General features: G+C 48.1%; 1 protein-coding gene and 1 non-coding gene across 2 annotated transcripts in view; both read left to right on the forward strand.

Moving 5' to 3' along the window:
* The window catches only part of ASS1 (argininosuccinate synthase 1), a 179718-nt gene that overhangs the window by 108267 nt on the left and 46185 nt on the right, over positions 1 to 25266 (forward strand). The window contains exon 11 of the mRNA XM_015411491.1: positions 14848 to 14979. Within this exon, the coding sequence (XP_015266977.1) occupies positions 14848 to 14979 (132 nt within the window). The remainder of the gene's footprint in view (positions 1 to 14847; positions 14980 to 25266) is intronic.
* TRNAA-CGC lies at positions 21874 to 21945 on the forward strand. The gene has a single exon. It is a non-coding gene; the product is annotated as a tRNA-Ala (tRNA).

Raw genomic sequence — 25266 nt, forward strand, 5'->3', positions numbered from 1 at the left:
CCACAGGTGGCACTCAGAGCCCTCTCTGTGGGCACGCGTGCCATCGCCCCAGCCAGACCCAGACCATCATTAAAGTGTTGAGTTCTCTGCCAAATAATTTTAAGTAAATGAAAGCATTTGGGATTGCTTTCCTTACTTTGTTTGGATCATCTTAAGTCAATGTATGAGTTGTTTTTTCTAAAGTAAAACCTCAGTATTCAGGTTAAATTGCCGTGTTGGCACTTTGCGATGAATAAGTGGGTTTTGGGTCACAGTTTGGGCACTCGGTCTCTAAAAGGTTCGCCATCACTGGTATAGAGCAATCAGTGGGCTGCAGTGGTTGGTATAGGACTATGGGGGGCTGAGTTCAAATCTGCATTCATCCAGGAAGTTCCCTGAGGGGCTGCCAGCCAGGCACTGTCTCTCGGGCTTAGGGTTGCCAACCTCCAGGTGGCACCTTGAGATCTCTCACTATTATAATTAATCTCCAGACGATCAAGATCAGTTCCCCCTGGAGAACATGGCTGCTTGGGAGGGTGGGCTCTATGGCATTATACCCTGCTGAGGCCCCTCCCCAGGCTTCTCTCCCCAAATTTCCAGGTGTTTCCCAACACAGAGCTGGCAATCGAAGCAGAATGTGAATGGAGGGTACAGATTCTGGGTACAGAATTCTGTGTCCTGCTGCACAAGGGAGGGTGGACTAAAAACCCAAATAAATAAATAAATACAGTGCATGGGGGGATCATCTGTGCATCCAGAGATAGATATTGTCCATCCGCACACTGTGTGTGTTCCCGTTCTGTCAGCTACACGAGACCAGATTGATAAAGATGAATCAGTATAATTTATACAGCCACAGTGTAAGGTAGTAGGCAGAGCCAGATTCAAATAGTTAACTGAACGACTAATGTTATGTTAAAATATGTACTGTAATTAATACGAATAAGGAAAAAGAATCTAGGGAACTAAATGGAATCAAATGTAACGGGTAGCATAAGATAATAGTAGACAGAATAGAAAGTAATCCTCGTTTAGCATTTAGATATAATAGGAGTCAGTGGATGAGCCAGAGAATACTTTCTATTAATAAAGGGGGTGACTAAGGTAATAGACTGTTGGAAAATTAATATTTTGTATCATCGGTCACTATAAACATTAATAAGATGTGAATTTAAATAGCAAAATCGTACTCTGCCTTGGATCTCACTCAGCCTTGTCTACCTCACAAGGTTGTTGTGAGGATAAAATGGAGGCAAGGAGAATAATGTATGCTGCTGCGGGCTCATTGAAGGATAGATATTTAAAAATTAATTGCTGAATTGGAGTATGTGTCGTTTAGGGCAGATTTCCGTGCAGTCAGGTCACTCGCATCTCCCTTGCCCATGTTAGTGACAAGCTCATTGACAAAACACTGCAGAAAAGCAATCCTAATGTGGCTGTACACAGGATTGCATTGAAATTCCTTTTGTGCTTTGTGTGTTTATGTGTCTGCACATTGCCTACCCACTGCACAACAAAGGTCTCAATAAAACTGTGCAGTGTGCATTTATGTCTCTGTGCATATTGCACATTTGCTTAAATACCACACACACACAAATCACAATTTTAAAAATCACAATAAAACTGTATGTGGATGGATAGATACTGAGGGAACCAAGGGCTCCAATAAACTTCCTGTGCCTCCTCTTCTTTGTAAAATTGGAAATTAAAAAAAAAGGGAACAGTAGAGGGTCCTTGATCCATCCGTTCCCTTTCAGAAGCAAGCTGAAGCCATTTGGAACTCCAAAGGCCAGGCAGGAAATTGGATGAGGAAAAGTCAGAAGCCTCCATACACCTGAGATGGTTGTGCAGATTCCCCCTGGCCACCAAAAGTGGAGGAAGCACTTGACCGTTATGTGGGGATAGGGTGTTTTATACCGCTTTTTATGGTCTCCAGAGCAAATCAGTGAACTTTCTTTCAAACAAATAAAATTAAATGAAAAAAGAAACTGCTTTAGGTATATTGATCCACAAATTGTAAGCATATTTTGACGGACTTTTTTTTACAGCTAATCCCAATTAAATTAAATTAATCAAATGATTTTGCTCTGTGCTTCTTGGGTTCTTCTGATACTAGAGCGGGAAGGAATCCCAACCTTCCTTGAGCTGAAAAGGAAAGAGAGGGAGGGGGAGAGGGAGGGGGGAGAAAAGCGATAGTTTGCAGGCAAACCCTAATATTTGCTCTCATTGTGATTAAAAAGATGGGTTTAAGCAAAGCAAGGAGGATCGAAATGCCGTGCTTCCCAAACTTCTGATGGCTGAGGCAGCTGAGCGAATCGAGCTGTGAGGCAGAGCTCTGAATCAGCAGGTTCCCGCTTCAGCTCTCACAGAGGAGCTGGCAGCTCGGCCTGCTGCAGACGATCCCGCGAGGGTCACTCTCAGGTTGGGAGGAACGCAGAGAGCAGGATAAGGCCCTGGATGGAAGCGGCCGGTTGGAGGAGGCAGGGGGCTAGACTAGACTGAACAACAGCCCACAAGACAGTTTTGCCTCCTCGCCTACAGGGAATGGGTCTGTAGCGAGGGCTGCCAATTCTAGGTCGGGAATTCCTGAAGATTTTGGCGGTGGAGCCTGGGGAGGGGAGGGCGCCAGTTGGGGAGGAGACAGACTTCAATGGGGTATAATGCCATAGAGTTCACTGCAAAGTAGCCATGTTCTCCAAGGGACCTGATCTCTCTCTCTCTCTCTCTCTCTCTCTCTCTCTCTCTCTCTCTCTCTCTCAATTCCTTTCTTTCAAAATAAGCAGGGGAAAAAAGAAAAAAGTGGGGGAAAGAATTTTAAATCCAGCAACTAAATAAAGTAAAAAAAGAAAGCAAGCAAAAAAGATACACAGAGACAAAAATATAACAACAGTGGTGGCAGATCTACACATAAGTTTCTAAAAACAATTTCCAAACATCTAAAGATAAGTCCATGCATAATAGCTGTCTACATGCCATGCGTTCAAATATTAATAGAATTCTAAAGTCCGCAGTCTGTTGATTTACTGGAGGTGGGCTTGTATCTTTTCAGTGTTGTAATACGAGTCTCTTAGGTGTACGGGAGGGTCCATTTTCATTAACCACTGGTTAGCCTCCAAGAGATGGGCAGATAGTTTAAGAGTACACAAGCATCCTCAGAAGCCAGTGAGCTGTCTAATACAAAATTGGTATGAGTAATAACTTCTTCCCAGAAAAACCAAATGACTGGACATGCCCAAAGCATATGTTTAAGGGATGTGTCCTGTGAGATACAGTGCCAACAGACACTTTACTCTGTCCTTTTCTAATGAGTTGCTGTGGTATCCAGTATATCCTAAACATAATTTTTTGCTGAATAAGTCTCAACTTAAAGTCCACAGAGAGCGCAGATATAAACTTTAAAGCCATATGCCATTGCTTTGGCAAAACAGGGTGATCTAGCTCCTTATTCCATTCATTCCTAAGACTCTGCTTATCATATTTATTAATAAACATCAAATATTTATAAACAAATATTGCAGGTTTCATTTTCTGCCTTGATTTAATTAGAGTTTCCAGAAGCAAAGAGGACTCTGAGACACTTAATGCCGCAGGGCCATATTTAGATACCAACAGATGTTGCCACTGTAAAATTGCTATTCAGCAGAAGTTGACATGTCATATCTAGACCTCAGCTGAGAAAATGACCAAAGTTCATCATCATAGTCTATCAGTCCGATGTAAAAACCCGCCTTTCAGCCCTAGCCTTCCAAAAAAAAGATTTCCCCCCCAATTTTTAAATCTGGATTGACCCATATTGTTAATTTAGCATGTGAAAAAGGATCAGATTGATATTGTCATTATATTATACACCATTGTTCACTAGCTGCAGAAACTGCAGGGGGAATGGGATCCACTCTAGCATAGTAAAGGTACAGGTTTCCCTTGCTTGGAAGCCAGTTGAATCCAACTCTAGGGATGCGGTGCTTATCTCCGTTTCCAAGCCTAAGAGGCAGCGCTGTCCAGAGACGTTTCTGTGGTCATGTGGCCAGCATGACTAGACGCCGAGGCACACAGAACACTGTTACCTTCCCACCGAAGCAGTGGCTCAAGTGGTTAAGACGCTGAACTGCAGAACGGAAGGTCAGTAGTTCAGCAGTTCGAGACCCGAATGCCACAAGACGGAGTGAGCTCCCGTCTCTTGCCCCAGCTCCTGCCAACCGAGCCGTTCAAAAGCAAGAAATTGCAAGTAGATGAATAGGTCCCACTCTAGCATAACTAGACCCGAATGCATTCCACTTAAAGAGGGGCACCAGCCAAGAAGCCTCCGAAAGAGCCCAGGATGGACAGTCCAACTTCAAGGAGTGATCCGAAAAATTAGTACAATTTAACAAGTATGCCTGATAATATAAACTAAAACCAGAGGAACCAAATCCTCCTTGACTGAATGGAAGTTGCATCCTCTTTAAAGAAATCTGAGGTGATGAGGAACTCCACGCACATTTCTGTAAAAAGTATTAATTTTATTAATATAGCTGCAAGGTATATAGACAGAAATTATGCATAAAATATAAATAATCCTAGGTATGATATTCATTTTGAGCATATTTGCTTTGCCCCATCAAGATAAGTTTCAAGTTGCCCATCTATCCAAATCCAAAGATATATCAGTAATCAGCTTGTTAAGATTTAGCATAATCATATGTGTAATATCTCTAGAAATCAGTATTCCAAGAGAAGTAATGACAGCCAGGCACCACCAAAACTGTCCCCAGGCAAATACTCTCTGTGATATATTGAGGAATTTCACATTACCCTTTTAAAACCATTATTGTACCGTCATGGAATAAACCGGTACAGGGATGGCTGTTTCACACAGCCTTTCCCTTCCAGTAAGGAGCCGTCTCTGAAGCGGTGTGTCATTTCAAACTGTGCCGCTCCCCCCCACCCTGCGCACAATCTCCCTGACAGGGTTGGTTTTTAAAACATTCTATTGGGAGTGCTATGGCGCTGTATCAGGACTACAAAGCAGCGCCATAGCAACCCCATTGAGATGCCTGGACTCCATTTAGATATACTGACATTCGCTACTGCTGTCCCCTGGAAACAAGGAGCTCATTGGATACAGAGTTCAAGCACAGGGGGGGGGGGACTGGACAGTTTTGAAACCCAGGTAGCAGGCTATTTTGGTGCTTTTTAATTAATCAGAGCCCAGACTAGTAAAGCTTCTCCTCCTTTCTCATGCTGCGCTGGTATGTTTGTGCTTATTGCTATTTTCAGTGATTTAATCTTTAAACAGACATGATAAATACAACATCTGCCCCGAAATTACCTTTTAAAATCCATGCTGAGATGCAGTAGCGAATATCAGTGTATCTAAATGGAGTCCAGGCATCTCAATAGGGTCGCTATGGCGCTGCTTTGTAGTCCTGATACAGTGCCATAGTGTGAACAGGTAAATATATTCCGTCAGGGAACAGTTACTAAACCGGTTCTGTCTGAAATGACAGAAACAAACGGTTAGTGAACAGTTCCTGAAATGGAATACATAGGCTGTCTGAAATTCCTCATGGTCTCACAGTGGTATCAACTCAGATTTTGCCCAATTAATTGAATATCCAGAGAAGCCTCCAAAGGTATTAATCATATTCATTAATGCAGGAATGGAAGACTGAGGCTCCAAAATAAATAATAAAAGATCATCTGCATAAAGAATAATTTTAAATTTCATGGAGTTCTCTGTAGTCTGGAAATCAGTTGTAATTCTGGGAGATTTCCACCCCCCACCCTGGAGGTTGGTAACCCTTCTTGTAGCTCAGCTGTGGTGCCCATGCTTTGCAAGCAGAAAATCCACGCACGTGAAGCTGCCACCTTATACCGAGTCAGGCCCTTGGTCTGCCAAAGTTAGTATTGTCTGTTCTGACTGGCAGCACCTCTCCAGGGTCTCATGTCAAGGTTTTTCAGAGCACCTCCTACCTGATACTTTTAACCTGATACTTTTAGCTGGGAATTGAACTCAAGACCACCTGCTGCCACTGGGACATAACCCTTCCCCAGTTCCAGGCTCAATCCCCAGCTGTAAGAGGAGTTCAGGTAGTAGCTGTTGGGTAAGCCCTTGCTTGGTGAATGGCTACGGCCTGATGAAGGAGGCAGTGCTGGGCTTGACAAATCGATGTTTTTATTCAGGGCCAAATTAGACATGGCAATGTGAGATCTGTGAACAAGACTCCTAGTTTTTTAAAGCTTTAAATAGCAGTCCTCGGGTTGGGGGGGTGAGTCTGGGGGCTTTCCCACACTCTCATTTTCCTCACTTGTGTGTTCCTGTTGCTATGGGTGGGTTTTCTGTTCCACACGTGATTTGCTGTCTCGAATCGTTAATTTGATATTACACCGCTTTATGTCCGGCATATCTCCCTGAAGATTTAAACTACCGGTTTTTTATGCTGGACATAAAGCAACGTAATATTGAATCAACCACTAGAGGGAGTAAAACCCATGCAGAAAAGACCCCCACCTGAAGCAACAGGAACACACAAGGAAAAGGAGAATGTGGAAAAGCCCAGAGTTGCAGCAGAGGGGAAGAGGAGGGGTGCTCCATCCAGTTTCCTAATCTCAGTGCCCCCCTTCCTAGAGTGCTGCCTGTCCTGCAGAGTAAACACACAGATTTAACGGTGTCTGTCTGTTGTTCCCTGTGGGGCTGTAGCAACCCTGAGTAGAGAAAAGTGAGATTACAAAATGGTAAGGAGAGAAGTGATAACTTTTCCCCATGCCTTGGCCCGTGTGCTGTTTTCTGTGAAACCAGGGGGTGCTCTCACCATGACATCTAGCCCTCAACAAACTGAAAATCCCAGGTTCAGTCCCTGAGACTCTAGGAAGTAACTGTCAGTTGTGTAGTGACATTTGTTTGCTTAGTTTCCAAGCTAAACTCAACTCTGAAATCCAGAAAGTATCACTTTTTTTTTCGTGTGTATCTGCAGATGAGTTCATCTTTGTGAGTCTGCCTGAGTCATTCTTCAGGGTATCAGTCCTGACTGGAAGGAGGCAAGCCCAGAGTGGTGACTCATACAGAGATTCAATATGCAGCTTCCCAACAACAGGCAATGCTGTTGTATCTTGGTACTCAAGGAATGATTCAGCAATCGAGTCACTCCTGACAGAGCAATGTAACAGAATGACTCGTTCCCAGTGCAAACTGAATAGGAGGCAAGCCCAGAACAATGTATCATGCAGGTGTACAGTGGGCAGCCTCCTCCTCCTCTGTATATGGATAATGGCACACAAAAGCCTTTGATTAATTCTCACTATACACTGGCAGTTCTCATACCATACACAGTGTGGCTTTAAATTAAAGATGGGATACATATAGAGAGAACAGACAGATCTATTGAGAGTGGTCAACCACAACAGCTAAATAGAAGCTCCACGTTCAAAAGCCGTATGTCTCTCAATATCAAGTGGGGTCAGGCGACAGTGGGAGGCCGTACTTGTGAGATTCCTGAAGGCATGCTGCTGAGTGCCATGGGTATGAAAACTGAATTCTGGGTTTAGTGGTTTTGTTTAGCAAGGCAGGTCCTGTGTGAAGTGGGGATGGATCCATACAAGCAGCTGGCAAAGGGTTCATCGCCCACTCCTGAGGATGAGCGTCCCCCAGGAATGGCTGGAAAGGTGGCATAAAAATGTTTTAAATAGATAAAATAAATAAAGTGATCGTGCTGATGGAACCCACCCTGAGCCTGCTCGCGAGGAGGGCAGGATACAAGACTAAATAAATAAATAATGCTTGATCCTGCTTCTCACCGGAGGCTCCGTCTCACAGAATGGGTCCCTGACTCCCCATCGTAGCCTTTTCAGAGGTCCAAGGGATACTCCTCCTTCCTCTTTTGCTGAGCAAAAAAACAATTCAGGATCCAGCCCACTACCCGCTTCCCTGGTGGTGATCTGTGCAATGAACATCCAAGATGGGCCTGCAGTCCGGTGATTCCTCGAAAGCAAGTGGGAGGCTGAGGGAGAGCAGCTTGCCTGAAACCACTTAATGAGTCCATAAGCAAGATCTGAACCAGGGACTTTCAGGATCCAGCCCACTACCCGCTTCCCCGGTGGTGATCTGTGCAACGAACATCCAAGACGGGCCTGCAGTCCGGTGATTCCTAGAAAGCAAGGGAGGCTGAGGAAGAGCAGCTTGTCTGAAATCTCTTAATGAGTCCATAAGCAAGATCTGAACCAGGGACTCGGCCTCTTAGCCAGTATGCTGATGCACCAGCTAACATGTTTATCAAGTGACTAAATGTGTCTAAGAGCCAAGGCAGACATGCACCGGTGGGCTCCGTGTTTGGTACTCCCTGTAATTTTAAAAAAGTTAATCCTCAGGCCTGCGAGAGCTCCCACATGCCTGAGAATTAATGTTTCAGACATCACAGGGAGTGCCAAACATGGAGCTCCTGATGTAAAGGTCCCCGATTTGGCACCTTTCCTGCCACCTGCCAAGTGTTTGTACAAAAGTGGGGGGGGGGCAGTTGAGGCCTTTGCCAAGCAAGCCTTCTCATTGGCCATTGGTGATTTGATTGGCTGTGTGGATTTTTTAAAACGTTGCTTTGGCAGCAGCTGCCATCATTCAACAAGGGTCTTCATTGCGTAAGCTGTGGCAGACATTTTGTGGCTGGCACCACTTCCTGTGGCCGCCGTTTTATAGCTGTCATTTTGCGGCTGCACCCAGCATACTGTGGCAGAAGTCCAAAGGTAAACAAACAACACTGTGTACTAAACATAACCAGTGTTCCCTCTAAGTGGAGTTAGTGTGAGCTAGCTCACAGTTTTTTAGCCTCCGGCTCACACATTTTTGTCTTAGCTCAGGAAAGAGTAAACTAATTTCTGCAATAGCCAAATTGCTCGCTCACAACTTTCATGCCAGTAGCTCACAAAGTAGACGTTTTGCTCACAAGACTCCACAGCTTAGAGGGAACATTGAATGTAACACTCTAAATTATTTATATAAATTTAATAATTTTTTTGCTGCTTATATTGGTGCGACTCTAACCTTGTAATACCAAATAAATATTATAACATTTCAAAAAGATCTGGTGTACTCAAGAATACATTCAACAGGTAAAGATCAACAATTATTGAAATTAGAATATAAAGTTCTATTCTCTCTAAGTCTTGCTGCTGCAAAGAATGATCCAAAAGTTTCTTTTTCCAAAACTTGTGACAGCACGAGAAGCGATCCAAACATCTTATTGCTGAAAAAGTAGCGCGCTGACGGCTCCCCAGATGTATAAGCCGTTTCCAGCCTTCTTTCTCAAGAATCGCTTTAACAATTCCTTATGCAAATCATTCTATGGAACCAATCTCCATTCTTATGACAAACATATTCACTTTCCCCATGGGATTAAGGTTCCAAAGTGCCAATAGGCTCAAAAACATTGATGACCAGTGTTCCCTCTAAGCTGAGTTAGTGTGAGCTAGCTCACCATTTCTTAGCCTCCGGCTCAGAGATTTCTGTCTTCGCTCAGGAAGGATGGCTCCAGAGCAAACTAATTTATGCAGAAGCCAAATCGCTCGCTCACAGCTGGGCCTGCCTGCGAGGGAGCGTTTTTCTCTCCATTGCTGCTGGCATTAACACCAGTGGCTTTGGCCTGTTACAGCAATCCCAACAGAGCACCATTGAATCAGCCAAAATTGTTGTGCTGGAGGTGAACAGACAGCAGAAGTGACAAATTAGAAATTTTTAAAATAGTGGCAGCTGTCGCTGTTCGCCCTCCCTTCTATTTCCCCCCTCCCGGTCCACTTTTCAGCCCCCCCTTCCTCTCCCCCCCCCCCCCCCGCAGCAATTATGGCATGATTGAAACGCCCTGAGCCTGCATCGCTGACACCTCTGTCTTTTTCCTGTAAACACGGGGAGATGAAAATAGACACTTGGAGACGGCATGAGTGTCACTTTGAAGGTGTCTCTTGTCTCCTGCGCTGTAATGCGGGAAGAGCGCCTGTCATTTTCCTCTCCCCTTCACGCGGTGGTTCGTACTTTGACTGTCAAGGGGGAAAAAGGCTTCCAGAGCAACAGTCTTTTTAGCTTCAGGTTCCTGTCACAAATCAAACAAAAATATTATATAAAGAGAAAGACAAAAGGGGGGAGGAAAAGACATACAGAGGGGAATAATCTATTCCATGTGCTTTTTTGCTTTCAGAGTAAAGTGTAAGGAAAGGAGGGGGGCCCAGGGTGGATGAAAGCTCACACACACACACACACACACAAAACCAGGCTTTTTGTCAGCCCAAATTAACTTTAACACCTTCTGAGGAAAGGAGCAGACAGATTAATTGGAATGGATGAAGGTTGTTGCATGGCGTTATGGAACTGAAACTTCTCATCTTGCCTCGGAGCCTTTCAGGTTCAGCATTTCCGCCCCTCTGGGATTTATGTTCAGTATTGCAAAGTGGGCAAGCAGGCAGGCTTGTAAAACATATTCCCCTGCACGCACACACCTACTCCTCAGTCACTGGTCTGCCTTGTGGCCTCCGGCCTGTCACTTAACCTTGGCTGAAAATTGTAATCCGGTGAAGAAAGAGATGGAGGGAGAAGGGCCTCAGCTGGGGTGGGGTTGCTTCGCTGGCCTTTTCCTCATTCCCCATCCTTCTCCCCTGCAGTGCCATTCTCGCAGCGAGTCTTCTCTCCAGTACGGATTCCCCCACGTATGCCAGCATTTTTGGCTTTATGGTCTGGGAAGCCTTGCCAGTGCGACGACTAGACCAAGGAATATTTTCAGTTTTGAACTCCCTGATAATTCTGCTGCTATGAAAACTGAAGGGTCAGCTCTGATGGTTTAGCGTGGTTACCTTACATTGCTAGCTGTGAAATTTGGCAGACTACTTAAAGGAGTGGCATACATCGTTTGGAATCCAACACCCGTGTATTATTTACAGCAACTATAAAGACCATAGTCTGGGAATTGTGCTTTTCATAAAGCATAAATAATTAGGCAAGAACTTTGTATACGATTTAGACACTTTGTATGGGATATTTATTATGTATTTATGAAGTATTGATTTATGCACTATGTTGTGGCTATAGGTTATTATATTAATCCTTCATTATTAAATCCAGAGCCAGTTTGGTGTCGTGGTTAAGTGCGCGGACTCTAATCTGGGAAAACCAGGTCTGATTCCCCACTCCTCCACTTGCACCTGCTGGATGACCTTGGGCAAGCCGTAGTTCTGATAAGAGCTGTTCTTGAAAAGAGCAGTTTCTGTCAGAGCTCTCTCAGCCCCACCTGCCTCCACAGGGTGTCAGTTGTGGGAAGGGGAAGGGAAAGGAGTTTGTAAACCGCTCTGAGACACCTTTGGGTAGTGAAGGGCGAGGTATAAATCCAATCTCCTCCTCCTCCTCCTCCTCCTCCTCTTCTTCTTCTTCTTCTTCTTCTTCTTCTTCTTCTTCTTCTTCTTCTTCTTCTTCTTCTTCTTCTTCTTCTCCCTCTCCTCCTCCTCATTCTTCTTGGTAAAGAGTTATTCCCACTGACTTCTTTATATCATGAAAACCGATGAGTCCGATCTGATGGCCACCAGGTTTTGGGGTGTCCAAGTGATTTCCCATCTAAACATGGATGGTGTGGGCCATGAAGTGGGGTTCAGTCTCTACCATATGGGAGGTAACTTTCTTTCACACACACAGACCTTTATTGGCATAACAGCAAAACTCCAAATAAAACACGCTAGAATCTGTGGTCAGAAAGAACATCTCCTCCTAGAGGCCGGGTAGGGGAATTTCGCTACAGATTCAATGATTTCGCTCTTATTTGAGGCTAAAAGTATAAAGGTCCTCAGATCGACCCTCCTAAGGCAGCAGGAAAGTCTCTAAAAATACAGTGCAAAGGTCGTCATAAAATGTACAGTGCAAAATAACATGATTGGGAGCTTTCTTCCAAGGTGTCTACCCTCTCCCTCTTCTTTACTTACTTTGGGCTTCCATACCCATCTTCTTTCCAGGATTGGCTAGATGGAAGCTCACGGGCAAGGGATGAAGGAGACAGCCCCCTCCTTGGACTTGCCCTTGGCATCATTGACTGATTAGGACACTAAAACAGCCATGGAGCGAGCTGACCCCCCTCCCCATGGCCTTTGCAGGGAAGGCAGCCCTACAGGGGCCTCTTGGCTGGCTCACAGGTTGTGGGTGGCAACAGGGACAGTGGGTGTGTTTTAACCTGGTGGGTCAGCTCATTGCTTGCTGCTTAACTGAGCTATTTGCTGGCCACCAGAGGCACTCCTGGGCCAGTCTGCCCCTGCCTAGCGTCTGGTATTCAGGACCATACTGCCTCCGAGCCTGGCTAATAGCCATTGCTAGATCTGTCCTCCATGAACTTGTCATGGTGGTGGTGGAAAGAGCCAGTTTGGTGCAGTGATTAAGTGCGCGGACTTTAATCTGGGAGAACCGGGTTTGATTCCCCACTCCTCCACTTGCAGCTGCTGGATGACCTTGGGCAAGCCGTTGTTCTGTCAGAGCTGTTCTCTCAAGGACAGTTCCTGTCAGAGCTCTCTCAGCCCCGCCTACCTCACAGGGTGACTGTTGTTGGGAGGGGAAGGGAAAGGAGTTTGTAAGCCACTCTGAGACTCCCTTGGGTAGTGAAGGGCGGGGTATAAAAAAATCCAATCTCCTCCTCCTCTTCTTCTTCTTCTTCTTCTTCTTCTTCTTCTTCTTCTGCTTCTGCTTCTGCTTCTGCTTCTTCTTCATCAGCTTATGGCAACCTGGTCAGGTTTTCAAGGTAAGAGGAACAGAGGTGGTTTGCCGTTGTCTGCCTCTGGACTTCCTTGGTGGTCTCCCACCACTACTACTAACCAGGGCCGACCAGGCTTAGATTCTGAGATCTGACAAGATCAGGCTAGGCTGGGCCCTCCAGGTCAGAGCTGGATTTCTCTCCCCCCCGCCCCGCTTGAAGCAATCTACATTAGCAGCCTGAGCACATCTTGCAGTAATGACTACTCTAACTTCATGACGTGTCCAGGGAAGAAGCAGTCGGTTTGTGGTGCCTGTGATGTTCATCGTGTGACACTGAGTTCTGGAGCCATGAGAGAAGGAGGAAATAATTCTCTCTTTCCACTGTCGTTGCAAGATTCATAACTTCATAAACTTCTTTTGTGATCTCTTTTCATTCATTAGGAAAATGATTCGAGAACCCTCAGTACTCCTGCCTTCCCTCATACAGAAGGCTGACCCAATTTCCTGATCAGCTTTCTTTTTTAGGACTTCTCCCTACTTAGTGTTATCCTTTTCAATAGGGGGACCACCAGAACTGTACAGGGGGTCATCCACAGGTCACTCTGTTTCGCTAGAGAACTGTGAACCCCTTTCCCTTGCAGGGAAACAGCAATCCATTGTGGGGGGGGGGGAAGGAGAGACAGCCGTCTGGGTCTGCACTAGAACTGCCCGATTCTTGTCCAGCAGCACCAATGGGTACCAGCAAGGTTTGGGGGGTAGAGAAGCTTTTGAGTGTCAAAGCTCCCTTCATCAGATGCTGACTGGACTCGAATTCAGCAGCCCCTTTTCTATTTGCATGCCCTCTCCTTGAGAAGAGGTTCAGGGAGAGTCTGCATTCTACTTAGTCTTTATTTATTTATTATTTGCATTTATATCCTACCCATCCTGCGAGAGGGCTCGGGGCGGGTAACATCATTATAATAAATACAATTTCGGTTTAAAACACGTTAAAACGTTCTAACCGTTAAAGCAACGGGTACAGCTTTAAACAGCATCAGCTGGCTATAAAGTTCTGGCCCGATGGTACAGGTGAAATAAGGGCCAGTTGTCAGCAGGCAGGCAGGTGACAGCAACCTCAGGGAGGCCCTCTGTGGGCCCCCGCTGCCTCAGCCACAGGCCCGGCGGAAGAGCTCCATCTTGCAGGCCCTGCGGAATTAAAGAAGATCCCGCAGGGCCCCGGCCTCAATAGGGAGCACGTTCCACCAGGCTGGGGCCAGGAGAGAGAAAGCCCTGGCCCTGGCCGAGGCAAGACAGACCTCCCTCGGGCCAGGGACCACCAGGAGGTGTTGATTTTTAGAGCATAACGCTCTTCGAGGTGTATATGGGAAGAGGCGGTCCCTTCCCCAAGGCGTGATCTCATGTAACCAGGAGTCAATCGGCACCAGCACACGGGTGGATGTCACGTACATAGTCCGACAATAAAAACCCCAAGGGAAGGTGGAGAAGGAACCAGACCGGTTCGGTCGAGTCGTTCCCCATCACTCCTGCCTCCATTCCAGCCAAGTCTCAGCAGTTGCTGGCCCAGGGCTCAGTTATCCAAAAACAATTCGACGAGCTGCTATTGACTGTTTGCTAAATTCGGCAATGGTTCAAGTTGTGGTTGGCAGCGAGGATCGGATATGGGGTGGTGGTGGTGTTAGGTTGACAGTGAAGGTACACTGCAATTCCCCCGTCCCCAGGTAGTCTCCATTCTGCACAGCTGATGTGAGGGATCCCCCCCCCTTCCTCGGTGCAAGATGTGGGGAGGGGAAGTAGAAGGGGAGGATTTTTCCAGACCCCCATGACTTTGCCCTGCGTGGCTCATTTAATTACAGGTTTTCAGCCTCAGACCGGTGGGCACGCGCCTGTGGGGGGATCGGCTCCTAAACCCTGTCATTTAGCCTCGTTGGAGTGCCTCTTCAAAGAGGGGAATCTAGAAATTTTCTCCACAAGGTGCGGAGTGGACTGTCTCGGCCCCAGCAGGACTATAATGACAGATGCATTTTATGGCAAGCTGAGACTGAATGGAGCCGGGACCACGGCTCCTTCTGTCAGCCAAATCATTATTTTTTGTCATTTCCTGACAGTTTGGGTCTCATTCATTCTTCTCTCCCTCTCCCTCTCTCTCTCCCCCCCTCTTCCTTTCTTCCCCTGCCTGGCGAAATGGCTAGGTATCTACGAGACCCCAGCGGGGACGATCCTCTACCATGCTCATTTAGACATTGAGGCCTTCGCTCTGGACCGGGAAGTGCGGAGAGTCAAGCAGGGCCTCGCCTTGAAATTCGCAGAACTGGTGTACAATGGTATGTCATGCAACCCCCACTCCCCCCACCCCGTTTCTCCCCTTTTCACTTCTGCATTGAGCTACAGAAGGCAGTCGCTTTTAAGAATCATCTGCCAAGATCGTTCCCCCGCCCACCTCGCCAGGGATAGCCGACAGGTGGGCAGCCCTGCGGTGGGTTGCGGCCTCTGAGCCATTTATCCGACCCCAGGAGGTCTTGATCCAGAACAACAGAGGTTTTGCACTTTAATGCCATCCCCTTTTTTGTATGTGGTCACAGGGTGTCCGTAGCCCCCACCCCTCCATTGCATCTCCATTCCTAACCCCCCCCCCCATTATAGCTCTTTCCTGGCTCCCTCCCTCATGGTGACTTCTTTGCTAGGAACAGTGTCACTTTGCTGGTCTAAAAGCAGTCTCACGGTTGTGTTGCGGGGGCACTGTGGCTTACTGGGAGAGGTACTTGGGGGAGGCAGCGAGCGACGGTTCTCTTGTGCTCAGCTTCCTTTGTTGGCTGCAGGTGCAGGGTTGGGGCCTCCAGCAGGTCATAGACCTTGGCAGGGGCCTTACTGTGCTGACCCACAATGCTGGACAGGGTGGTTTAGGATCAAACAGGTCTGGAGCCCGGTTCCTTCAGTGCTGGTGGCACAACAGGGGCTCCTTGGCTTGGCTGAATTCTGGCTGCCACCGGCCCTCCAGGGCAAAGGCCCCCTGGGAACACTCCCCGGAAGTTAAATAGCCAGTCCATCTCTGATGCTGGCCCTCGGTCAGATTTAGTGGCGTGCTTGAGCATATAAGGAGCATATAAGGAGCTGCGGTGGCTCAAGTGGTTAAGACGCTGAACTGCAGGCTGTGGAAGGTCAGTAGTTCAGTGGTTCAAGACCCGGGTGCCGCAAGACAGGGTGAGCTCCTGTCTCTAGTTCCAGCTCCTGCCAACCTAGCAGTTCGAAAGCAAGAAATTGCAAGTAGATAAATAGGGACCACTTCGGTGGGAAGGTAACAGCGTTCCATGCGCCTTGGTGTTTAGTCATGCCGGCCACATGACCACGGAAATGTCTTCGGACAGCGCTGGCTCTTCGGCTTGGAAACGGAGATGAGCACCGCAACCCTAGAGTCGGATTCGACTGGCTTTCGAGCAAGGGAACCTTTACCTTTACACGGAGATGAGCACCGCAACCCTAGAGTCGGATTCGACTGGCTTTTGAGCAAGGGGACCTTTACCTTTACCTTTACCTTGAGCATATAGGTGCCCTAACCATTTAGGACCACGTAGGAGAATGTGACTGTTTTCCCCCTGCTGCAGGGAGTCACCAATGCCTCTGTGACATCATCATCCATTGTAGCAAACCCCAGCCTCACCTCAGACCTATTTGCATGCCTAGCAACCAGCACACTTCACACTAAGGCGAGGTACACAGATGAACCTCATTAACATAACCGGAAGCAAAGGGTCAGGAATTAATATGGACTTTTAGAGGAGAACAACAACAGAAGACAGTTGTTTCAGACAGATTCCTACTGTTTAGAGTGGCCATTTCATTTGTTATTCTTTATCTGCCTTTAAAAAGGAAATGTATTCACAACTCACTATTACGGTGTGTAAACAGTAGCTGTGCAGCTGGTGGGTTGGTGCATCTTGCTGTTTATGGCTTGATGGGGCTTGACAGCTCCTCCCCTCATAAAGCTTCCAGGATTAGCAAAAACCTCAGATCAGAACCTTTTTGGTCACAAAAGACCCTGAAACCTCTGGGCCTTCTTCAAGGGTGGTCCTATGCACAGTGCATTAAAGTAAACAAACGGTGATAAGAGTGTGGATCACAGCAGCTAGATCATGTTGTTGTTCAGTCGCACAGTCGAGTCCAACCCTTTGCGACCCCATGGACCACATCACGCCAGGCCCTCCTGTCTTCCGCTGTCCTCTGGAGTTTGCTTCTCCACAAAAGAAGAAGAGTAGCTTTTTATACCCTGATTTTCTCTACTTTAGGGAGTCTCAAAGTGGCTTTCCCTTCCTCTCCCCACAACAGTCACCTTGTGAGGTAGGTGAGGCCAAGAGAGTTCTGAGAGAACCATGACTGGCCCAAGGTCACCCAGCAGGCTTAATGAGGGGAAGTGAGGAATCAAGCCTGGTTCTTCAGAGTAGAGTCCGCCGCTCTTAACCTCTACACCGAGCCGGCTCTCATAGGTCATAGCTAAGTGAACCAGCAATTCTCCAGAGTCTGAGGCAGAGAAGGATCTTCTGATACCTGAGATCTTTTAACTGGAGGTGTCAGGGACTGAACATGTGACTTTGTTCATGCAAAGCAGATACTCTATCTCTGAACCAAGCTGAAACCTCCAGTAAGACCTCTGTGAGTTTGGGGCCTTGTTTGGTCAGCATCTCTCTTTCCAGGGAGCTCTCCTGGGTCCTGAAGAGCCTCCCTCTTACCGTAAACCAGTAGCCTGTACTTCGAAACCCATTGCAGCTTCTGTTGCTCAATAAGTCCTGCTAAAACTCAGTTACCTTTAGACCTTACTTAACTCCCTACAGACTCATAGTCTGGCCAGAACTCAGAACAAGAGTAGCACTATTCTACTAGTTGCGTTGATAGCTTTGTAGAATTCCCAACTCTGGGAAGACATCTGAAGCCAGAAACTGCACAGATGGACCCTCTGGAATCAGAATGGAATCCTTAGAAATAACAAATAGCAGCAGCTGCCCAAGCAAATGTCCTGAAGCACTTTTGGTTTCCCTAATTTGCCCCTTCTTTTGTATGAAAGGAAACCTGCTATGTGGCACAAGGCCCACACTGGGGCACTGTGCATTTTCCATGTGAGGGAGATCTGCGATGGCTGGCTGGAGAGAAATATGAGAAAATGGGAGATGGAAGTCAGGTCTGTCAAGGTGGCTCCCAAGGAGGCCTGTCCCTGGGGGACAAGGAGGCTGTTACCTCTGACATTTCAATCAGTCGTGTGGTTGGCAGGGCAAGCCAGTAGTGAATTGCTGCAATTTGGAGGGTGAAAAAAGAGAAGGGAGGAGTGGAAACAGTGGCTGTGATTGAAGTAGGAGGCTGTGGTATTCAAGCCAGGAGCCGGCCTGGGAAATGTCCCGCCACAGGTGGATCTGACGGGCCATTTTAAATCTACCAGCTTTTCCCCACCCCAGACAACTAAAACCATCTGCACTTCCTTCTTAGCAGAATACGGATGCGAATTCTAGTGCAAATTTAGGAATCTGTCCCATGTTTATCCCATCTTTCCCGTAAGCAGCTCATGCACTGGCTGACGTTCTTCTAGGTCATCCTCACAACAATGCTATGCAGATGCTTTTGTAGATTTTCTGGGTTGTCTGGCCGTGGTCTTGGCATTGTAGGACCTGATATTTTGCCAGTACTGGTGAAACGTCAGGTCCTACAATGCCAAGACATGCAAAGCCCACGGCTGGACAACCCAGAAAATCTACAACAGCTAATGAACTCTGGCCGTGAAAGCCTTTGGCAACATATTCTATGCAGATGGCCTGACGTAGAAAGAACAACTGTCTCCCTGAGTTTCATGACAGAGTCTAGGTTTAGACCAGATCCCCCTGGTCTAGGTCTAACATGCCGATCACCATCATGCCACCCTCACTCTCAAAGTTACTGGTTCTGCAGAACCAACTCCCCCCCCACACACTTTACCATCCTCCACTATATTGACTTGTTTGCTAGAGAAATCCTAAACACCTGACATGGATTTTCTACATATCATAAAAGATTTTGGGATGTATTCTGAGGTTCCGCTTTTAGTTCATAGCAGCTGCTAGCTAGGCCTTTTGGGATTCATCATACTGCATGGTGCAGACGTGTGTCTCAGAAGAGGCAAAAGTGTTTCCCTGCTCCTAACACTGAAGCAGAAGATCAGCAAGGGGCCGGCAGGTTGCCTTTAAAGGCGTCTCACCCGCCATTGTGGATCTGGTCACTGAAGAGTCCCAGGTCAGCTTCAGAGCCCTGTTACTCAGCGCAGCAACACTGCTGCGTGGCATCTGCTCCTAACGGTTCGCACCCTTGACAGGTTATGTTGGAGGCAGACAATAGCTTTTGAGAGAGCGAAATGCGGTATTTTAGAGGCATTGTTTCCCAAGCAATACACAGTCATTTTCTTTGACTCACTGTTATCGTTGGCAAAATGGGTTCTGCAAAGTCTTTGAAGGCCTACAAAACCCCCGGGAAAAGAGATGGCAGGATAAATATGCGCACCGCAGGCAATGAGGCCTCCCTCTTACCACTTTTATATTTACTGTCTGTCTGCAGGCTTCCATTCCCCCTCCTCTGCATACGCCCCCCCCCAAATGCCTAGTGCCATTTTAGAACTGTTTTAAACTTTTTAAAAAAGAGAATCCCCCTGCCAGTACATGAAAGGGTGGGTGCAAATCCACATATGTGTTCCTAGCCTTTTAAAAAAAAATCCAAAATGTAAAGTTTTCTTTCAAAGCAGGAGTCCCCAACATGGTGCCCGTGAGTACCCTGGCACTCACTGACACGTCTCCTGGTTCATGCCAAGGGCTTTTAGAAAGTGGGCGGGGCCAGCTGGGGCTTCTCATTGGCCATTGGAGATTTGACTGGCTGTACAGATTTTTAAAAACGTTGCTTTGGCAGCAGTTGCCACAACCACAACAACACAAGCATCTTTCCTGTGTGACTGAAGGTAAGCTGTGGCAGCCATTTTGTGGCTGGCTCTGCCTCCTATGGCAGCCATTTTGTGGCTGCACCCACCATGTTGTGTCAGAATTCCAAAGGCTGCCCCCACACTGAAAACAGTTGGGGACCACTGTTTTAGAGTGAAATTGGTTGTGCCCGGAGCTCTTTGGTGTAGGCTTGTCAATGTTACTGTTCCAGTGTATGGAACTACAGGCAGTAACTCAAAAACTCAAGTTCATAACTAATGTCCTTTTCCTTGACAAAGAAATTCAGTCATGGAAGACCTCTGTGACCCCTCCCCCAAGTTCCCATCTACGCAGGAGACTGGTTGTTTCATCTTTGTTTGCATCTATCTTCAGAGGGGTCAAAGCGGCTGACTACAAAAACTATACACAGCTGTACCTGTGTGTAAAATGTCACAACCGATTTATGGCGACCCCAGCAAGGAGCTTTCAAGGCAAGCAATCAAGCAGAGGTTGGGTTTGCCATGGCCTTCCTCTGCAGAGCTTTCCTTGGTGGCCAAGCTTCTGAGATCTGATGCGACCAGGCTATACCATGATGCCTTCCCTCTGCACATAATGATGTACAATCTTCTGTTGTACAGTCTCAACACGTGCCATTCCACAGGGCTGCCCAAGAAAAGGCCCCACTCCTGGTGGAAACCAGTGTGCCGAATGAGGGGAAAGAACCAACAGCAGATAAGATGGGGGCAGAGTTAAGGTGGAGCACAGGTTCATAGTGGGTTCTGTATGACTCACTCCTCTGGCCTGCGCATCATTTTGGTTGCCCTGGTAACCCTGCCAATTACATGGTTGCTTAGGCAACTAAAATAAGGGCTGGATCCTCACAAAACGAAGGACTCTTGTTAAGTGTTCCACGGAAGCCTTAGAGGACACATGTGGCTTGTTGTGTTGTTGTTGTTGTTTTTCAAAGGGGCTGAAGGACAGAAGAGAAAAAGGATCAGAGTGCTCTCACTGTCTGGGGAGAGGTGGCAGCCCCCCCCCAATCTGCCACCTAAGGTGACCGTCTCCATTTGCCCCGTGATAAAAACAGCCTTGCCCGCTCAAACCTCTCTGCACCGGAGGAAGAGACTTCAGCCTCCAGCCTCAGTGGGAAAGGCAGACTGCAAATGGCATCATAAATGAATACAACATGGAAGACTCGGGGGGGGGGTGCCTCTGTTACTCACACCTAAGGTTGCCAGCTCCAGGCTGGAAGCCTCCTGGAGATTATTTGGGGGTGGAGCCTGGAGAGATCAAGGACTTCAGTGGGGAACAATTCCATAGAGTTCACCCCTCCCCAAAGTATCCCTTTTCTCCGGGGGAACGGATCTCTGTAATCTGGAGGTGAGTTGTAGTTCTGGGGGGACGGCCAGGTCCCACCTGGTGGGATCTCCAGGTCCCACCTGGAGGCTGGCATCCCCACTCACTCCCAGCAGGACAGCACCCTTTCCCACGGGGCTTTAGAGCCAGGAAGCAGGGTCGCCAAGGAAGATGAGCCACAGAGCTACACTTCTACCTTGCAGTCAGAGCAGAGGAGCGGAGCAAGAGAAGGCGGGACTGGGGAGAGAGAGGGCGCTCCCCCCCTCCCAAGGACCAAGGCTTTGTGTGCTACCTGCTGAGAAAGGGTGCTGGAGGGCATAGCAGCCCCAGGCTCCAACTCTTGGAAGTTGGAGCCTGACACCCACTCTTCCCAGTATTCCTCCTCCCCCCCTTCTCTCTGAGTATGTATCTGCTGGCTCAGGCTTCCCATCATGCATCTGATGAAGTGAGCTCTGGCCCAGGACCGCATCTGGCTCAGTCAGTCTGGTGATCTGTAAAGTGCAGCAAGATCTCCCTTTGTCCTCGTGGCCCATGGTGCTCTGTCCAGGGTCCTGATGGTGCCCATGCACCGTTGGGTTGCGGACTAGTGCTGCGTACTCATCGTGACTGGCTGTCTGAAGGCAATGGGCCTGGTGCTCCCTGTAGCCCAGCTTGCCTTCCTCGCCCCCCCCCCCCATGCACTTTGTTGCAGAATGGGAGAAGCACCGTGACCGTGCTGGTAAGAGGGAGTCTGTTTCGTTGGCACACATTTTAAGGATGCATCATATTTTATACACAGCCATTCTCATACTTCTTTTGCAGGCTTATGCCTCAGGTCTCCTAAGTCATTCCTGTAGTTCTGTAAAACTGACTGGTGGCCTCTAGCAGAATTCTTAACATTCTGGCCACCACCCCCGTCCCCAACGTTCCTGGGTGGGTGGTGGTGGGGGATTTGTTTTGGATGGGGCTGTGGCTCAGCGGAAGGGCTTTTGCCTCGCATGCAGAAGGTCCCAGATTCAATCCCTGGCATCTCCATTTAAAAGGATCCAGCAGTAGGTGATGGGGAAGACCTTTCTCTGCCTGAGACCCTGGAGAGCCGCTGCCAGTCTGAGTAGACAATGCTGACCTTCATGGGCTGAGGGTCTGATTCAGTAGAAGGCAGCTGCAGCTGTGTCTTCATGTGCATTCAAAAGTCAGCTTTAAAACATACAAATTTGTAATGAGGAGAGGCCCAGTTTTGTGGGGGGTTGGAGCAGAGTGTTGGGGGAGCCATCCTGGCACTGCTACCGAGCAATGAAAGCTCCTCTGGGTGGCCTCAGGAAGGTCACTCTCTGGAGCATAGTTCTCACAGTGGTGGCCACCCCGGGTCTGGACTACCACTTTTGACTGCAGGTGGGGGCTGACATGACTGGATGCTGTTCTGGAGGGGGAAAAAGAATCCCTGCAGATAGAAGCATGCATAAGCCAAGGGGGAAAGGTTCTAGCCTAGCACTCCCCTAGACATTTTAATTTTCTGTGGGCAGAGGATTATTTCGTACCGAGGAGCATTCAGTCACATCCCCGCCTGAGCCCTCTCAGTTGGTCCAGCCAAGACACGGATTGGCCGTCTCTGTGATCACGATTGCCTGCCTCACAGGAAATTTGTGAGAATAAAACTGGAGTGGTTGTTCCCATTTAAAAAATTTTAAAATTCCAATTTTTGGTATGAACAAACATCGCTTGACTGACCAGGAAATGTGGAAACTAGCAAACAGTAGTATTTATCTGTTTATTTTATTTACTGGATTTGTACTCCACTTTTCTCCCCAGGGGGGGACCCAAAGTGGCTTACTCATTCTCCTCTCCTCCTCCCTTTTGTCCTCACAACAACCCTGTGAGGCAGGTTAGGCCAAGAACAGGCAGCTGGCTCAAGGTCACCCAGTAGGGTTCCATGGCACGAGTGGGGATTCGAACTGGAGTCTCACAGATCCTAGTCCGACATACTAACCATGACACCACACTGGCTGAACCCAAAAACTGGATCCCCCTGACCCAAGGAGCTCACAGTCTAAGATCCTAGTGGCAGAGTTAAGCCATGACACCACACTGGCTGAACCCAAAAACTGGATCCCCCTGACCCAAGGAGCTCACAGTCTAAATTTTAACAATGAGAAGGGAAAGGTAATAAGAGATGGAGGTGCAACTGTACACGCTTTGGCTTAGTTGAAGCTGAGGAATAAGGAATACAGTTCTTTGGAAAGGTGAGTCTTGGGCTGAAGCTTGCAGAAAGTTAGAGCCAGTTTGGTGTAGTGGTTAAATGCGTGGACTCTGATCTGGGAGAACCGGATTTGATTCCCCACTCCTCCACTTACAGCTGCTGGTGTGACCTTGGGCAAGCCATAGTTCTGTCAGAGCTGTTCTCCCATGGACAATTCTGGAAAGAGCTCTCTCTGTCTGTTGTGGGGAGGGGAAGGGAAAGGAGTTTGTAAGCTGCTCTGAGACGCCGATCTCTTCTTCTTCTTCTTCTTCTTCTTCTTCTTCTTCTTCTTCTTCTTCTTCTTCCTTCTTCTTCTTCTTCCTTCTTCTTCTTCTTCTTCTTCTTCTTCTTCTTCTTCTGTTGCCCCCCCCCACTCTTTGGCATAAGAGGCCACCAGGGAAAAGGAGGAAAGCAAAGGGGGAGTGGCAACGGGGGGGGGGAGAGTGTATGTGTGGGAGACTCATTTCAAGAGTGCCTCTGAGGCTATCGGTGCTGGAAGACTCAAGTTTGCAGATGCCGGGATGTCAGAAAGAGAGAAACTCGGGCTGGGAGGCGCGGCTCCGTGGGACTCGATGGATCCCAGATTGTGCTTACTTGATCTACTGCAGGGGTCCCCAAGGTGGGCACATGGGTGCTGTGATGCCCACTGACACCGTTCCTGGCTCCCACCGCGTGTTTGTAGACCATGGCGGATCCCAGACTGTGCTTACTTGATCTACTGCAGGGTCCCCAAGGTGGGCACATGGTGCTGTGATGCCCACTGACACCTTTCTTGGCTCCCACCGCGTGTTTGTAGACCATGGGGGAGGGGCGGGCAGGTCTTTTGCCCAGGGGGGCTTCACTGACTGGCCCCTGGAAATCCAATTGGCTGTGCAAAGGAGAAGAACATTATTTCCACGGCAGCTACCACCCCAGTGTCAGTTTTATTCTCTTTCACTCCTCTTTCCCAACATATTTTTTTTAATATCCCTCTTGAACATGAATACACATGAAGCTGCCTCATACTGAAAGGGTCCATGGGTCCATCAAGGTCAGTCTTGTCTACTCAGACTGGCAGCCGCTCTCCAGGCTCTCAGGCTGAGGTCCTTCAGGTCACCTCCTGCCTGGTCCTTTTAAACTGGAGATGCCAGGGACTGAACCTAGGTCCTTCTGCATGCCAAGCAGAGGCTCTGCCAGTGGAGCCAATGGTTCCCTCCCCCATCTTCTCCTCTGAGCTCAAGTTTCTTCTGTGTGCGTGGCTCTGCCTCTTGTGGCTAGCAGCCATTTTGTGGTAGCGCCCACCAGTGTTCCCTCTAAGCTGAGTCCGTGTGAGCTAGCACACAGATCTTCGACGGATGGCTCCAGAGCAAGCTAATTTATGCAGTAGCCAAATCACTCGCTCACCACTTTAATGCCAGCAGCCCACAAAGTAGAATTTTTGCTTGCAAGACCCCACCCCTTAGAGGGATTGTTGGCGCCCACCACCCTGGGTCAGAGTTCCAGAGATGCCCACAGGCCCAAAAAAGCTGGGAACCTCTGGTCTACCACAGCCTGCCATGAGCCCTTGAACCAGGTGGGGAATACAGCTCCAAACAATTCCTACTGGGGGCACCAACCTAAAATATACATCCATGCATATATTTTTAAAGCATGTTATTTAAATCTAACAAACTCCTGTTGTGGTCCTCAACGTTTAGGATCTTTCCCATTCCGGGGATGGAAGTCTCTGCAAGTACGAAACAACAGTCTAGCCTGGGGCGGGGCGGGGGGGAGAGGGAGGCATTTTTAAAAAGCGTCCAAATCATACCCAGATTGCAGAGCTCAGAGGGTTCCGCTCAGCAGAGGGAGCCTGCTGGAAGCCAGGCTTTCATGGCCCTGTCTTCCTTAAACACCTAATTACTGTAACTAGTCTCTCTGAATTTAAGGCAATTAGCGGTTGTCATTTCCCTTTTACCCCCGCAACCTCCCGCCCTCCCCCCCCCTTGCTGTGGGAAAGGTGGCTTTGCAAAATAGACGTCCCCCGTTTTGTTCTCTCGCTGCCAGGTACAGGCCAGGTGTTGGAAATGGCACGATCTCCCACGGGCCCCTCTGCTGCAAGGATTAGAACAGGATTGCTGTTACAAAGTGGGAAGGCTATTAAG

This window comes from Gekko japonicus, unplaced genomic scaffold (assembly GCF_001447785.1).
Source record: "Gekko japonicus isolate JY-2015 unplaced genomic scaffold, Gekko_japonicus_V1.1 scaffold463, whole genome shotgun sequence".
NCBI lineage: Eukaryota > Metazoa > Chordata > Lepidosauria > Squamata > Gekkonidae > Gekko > Gekko japonicus.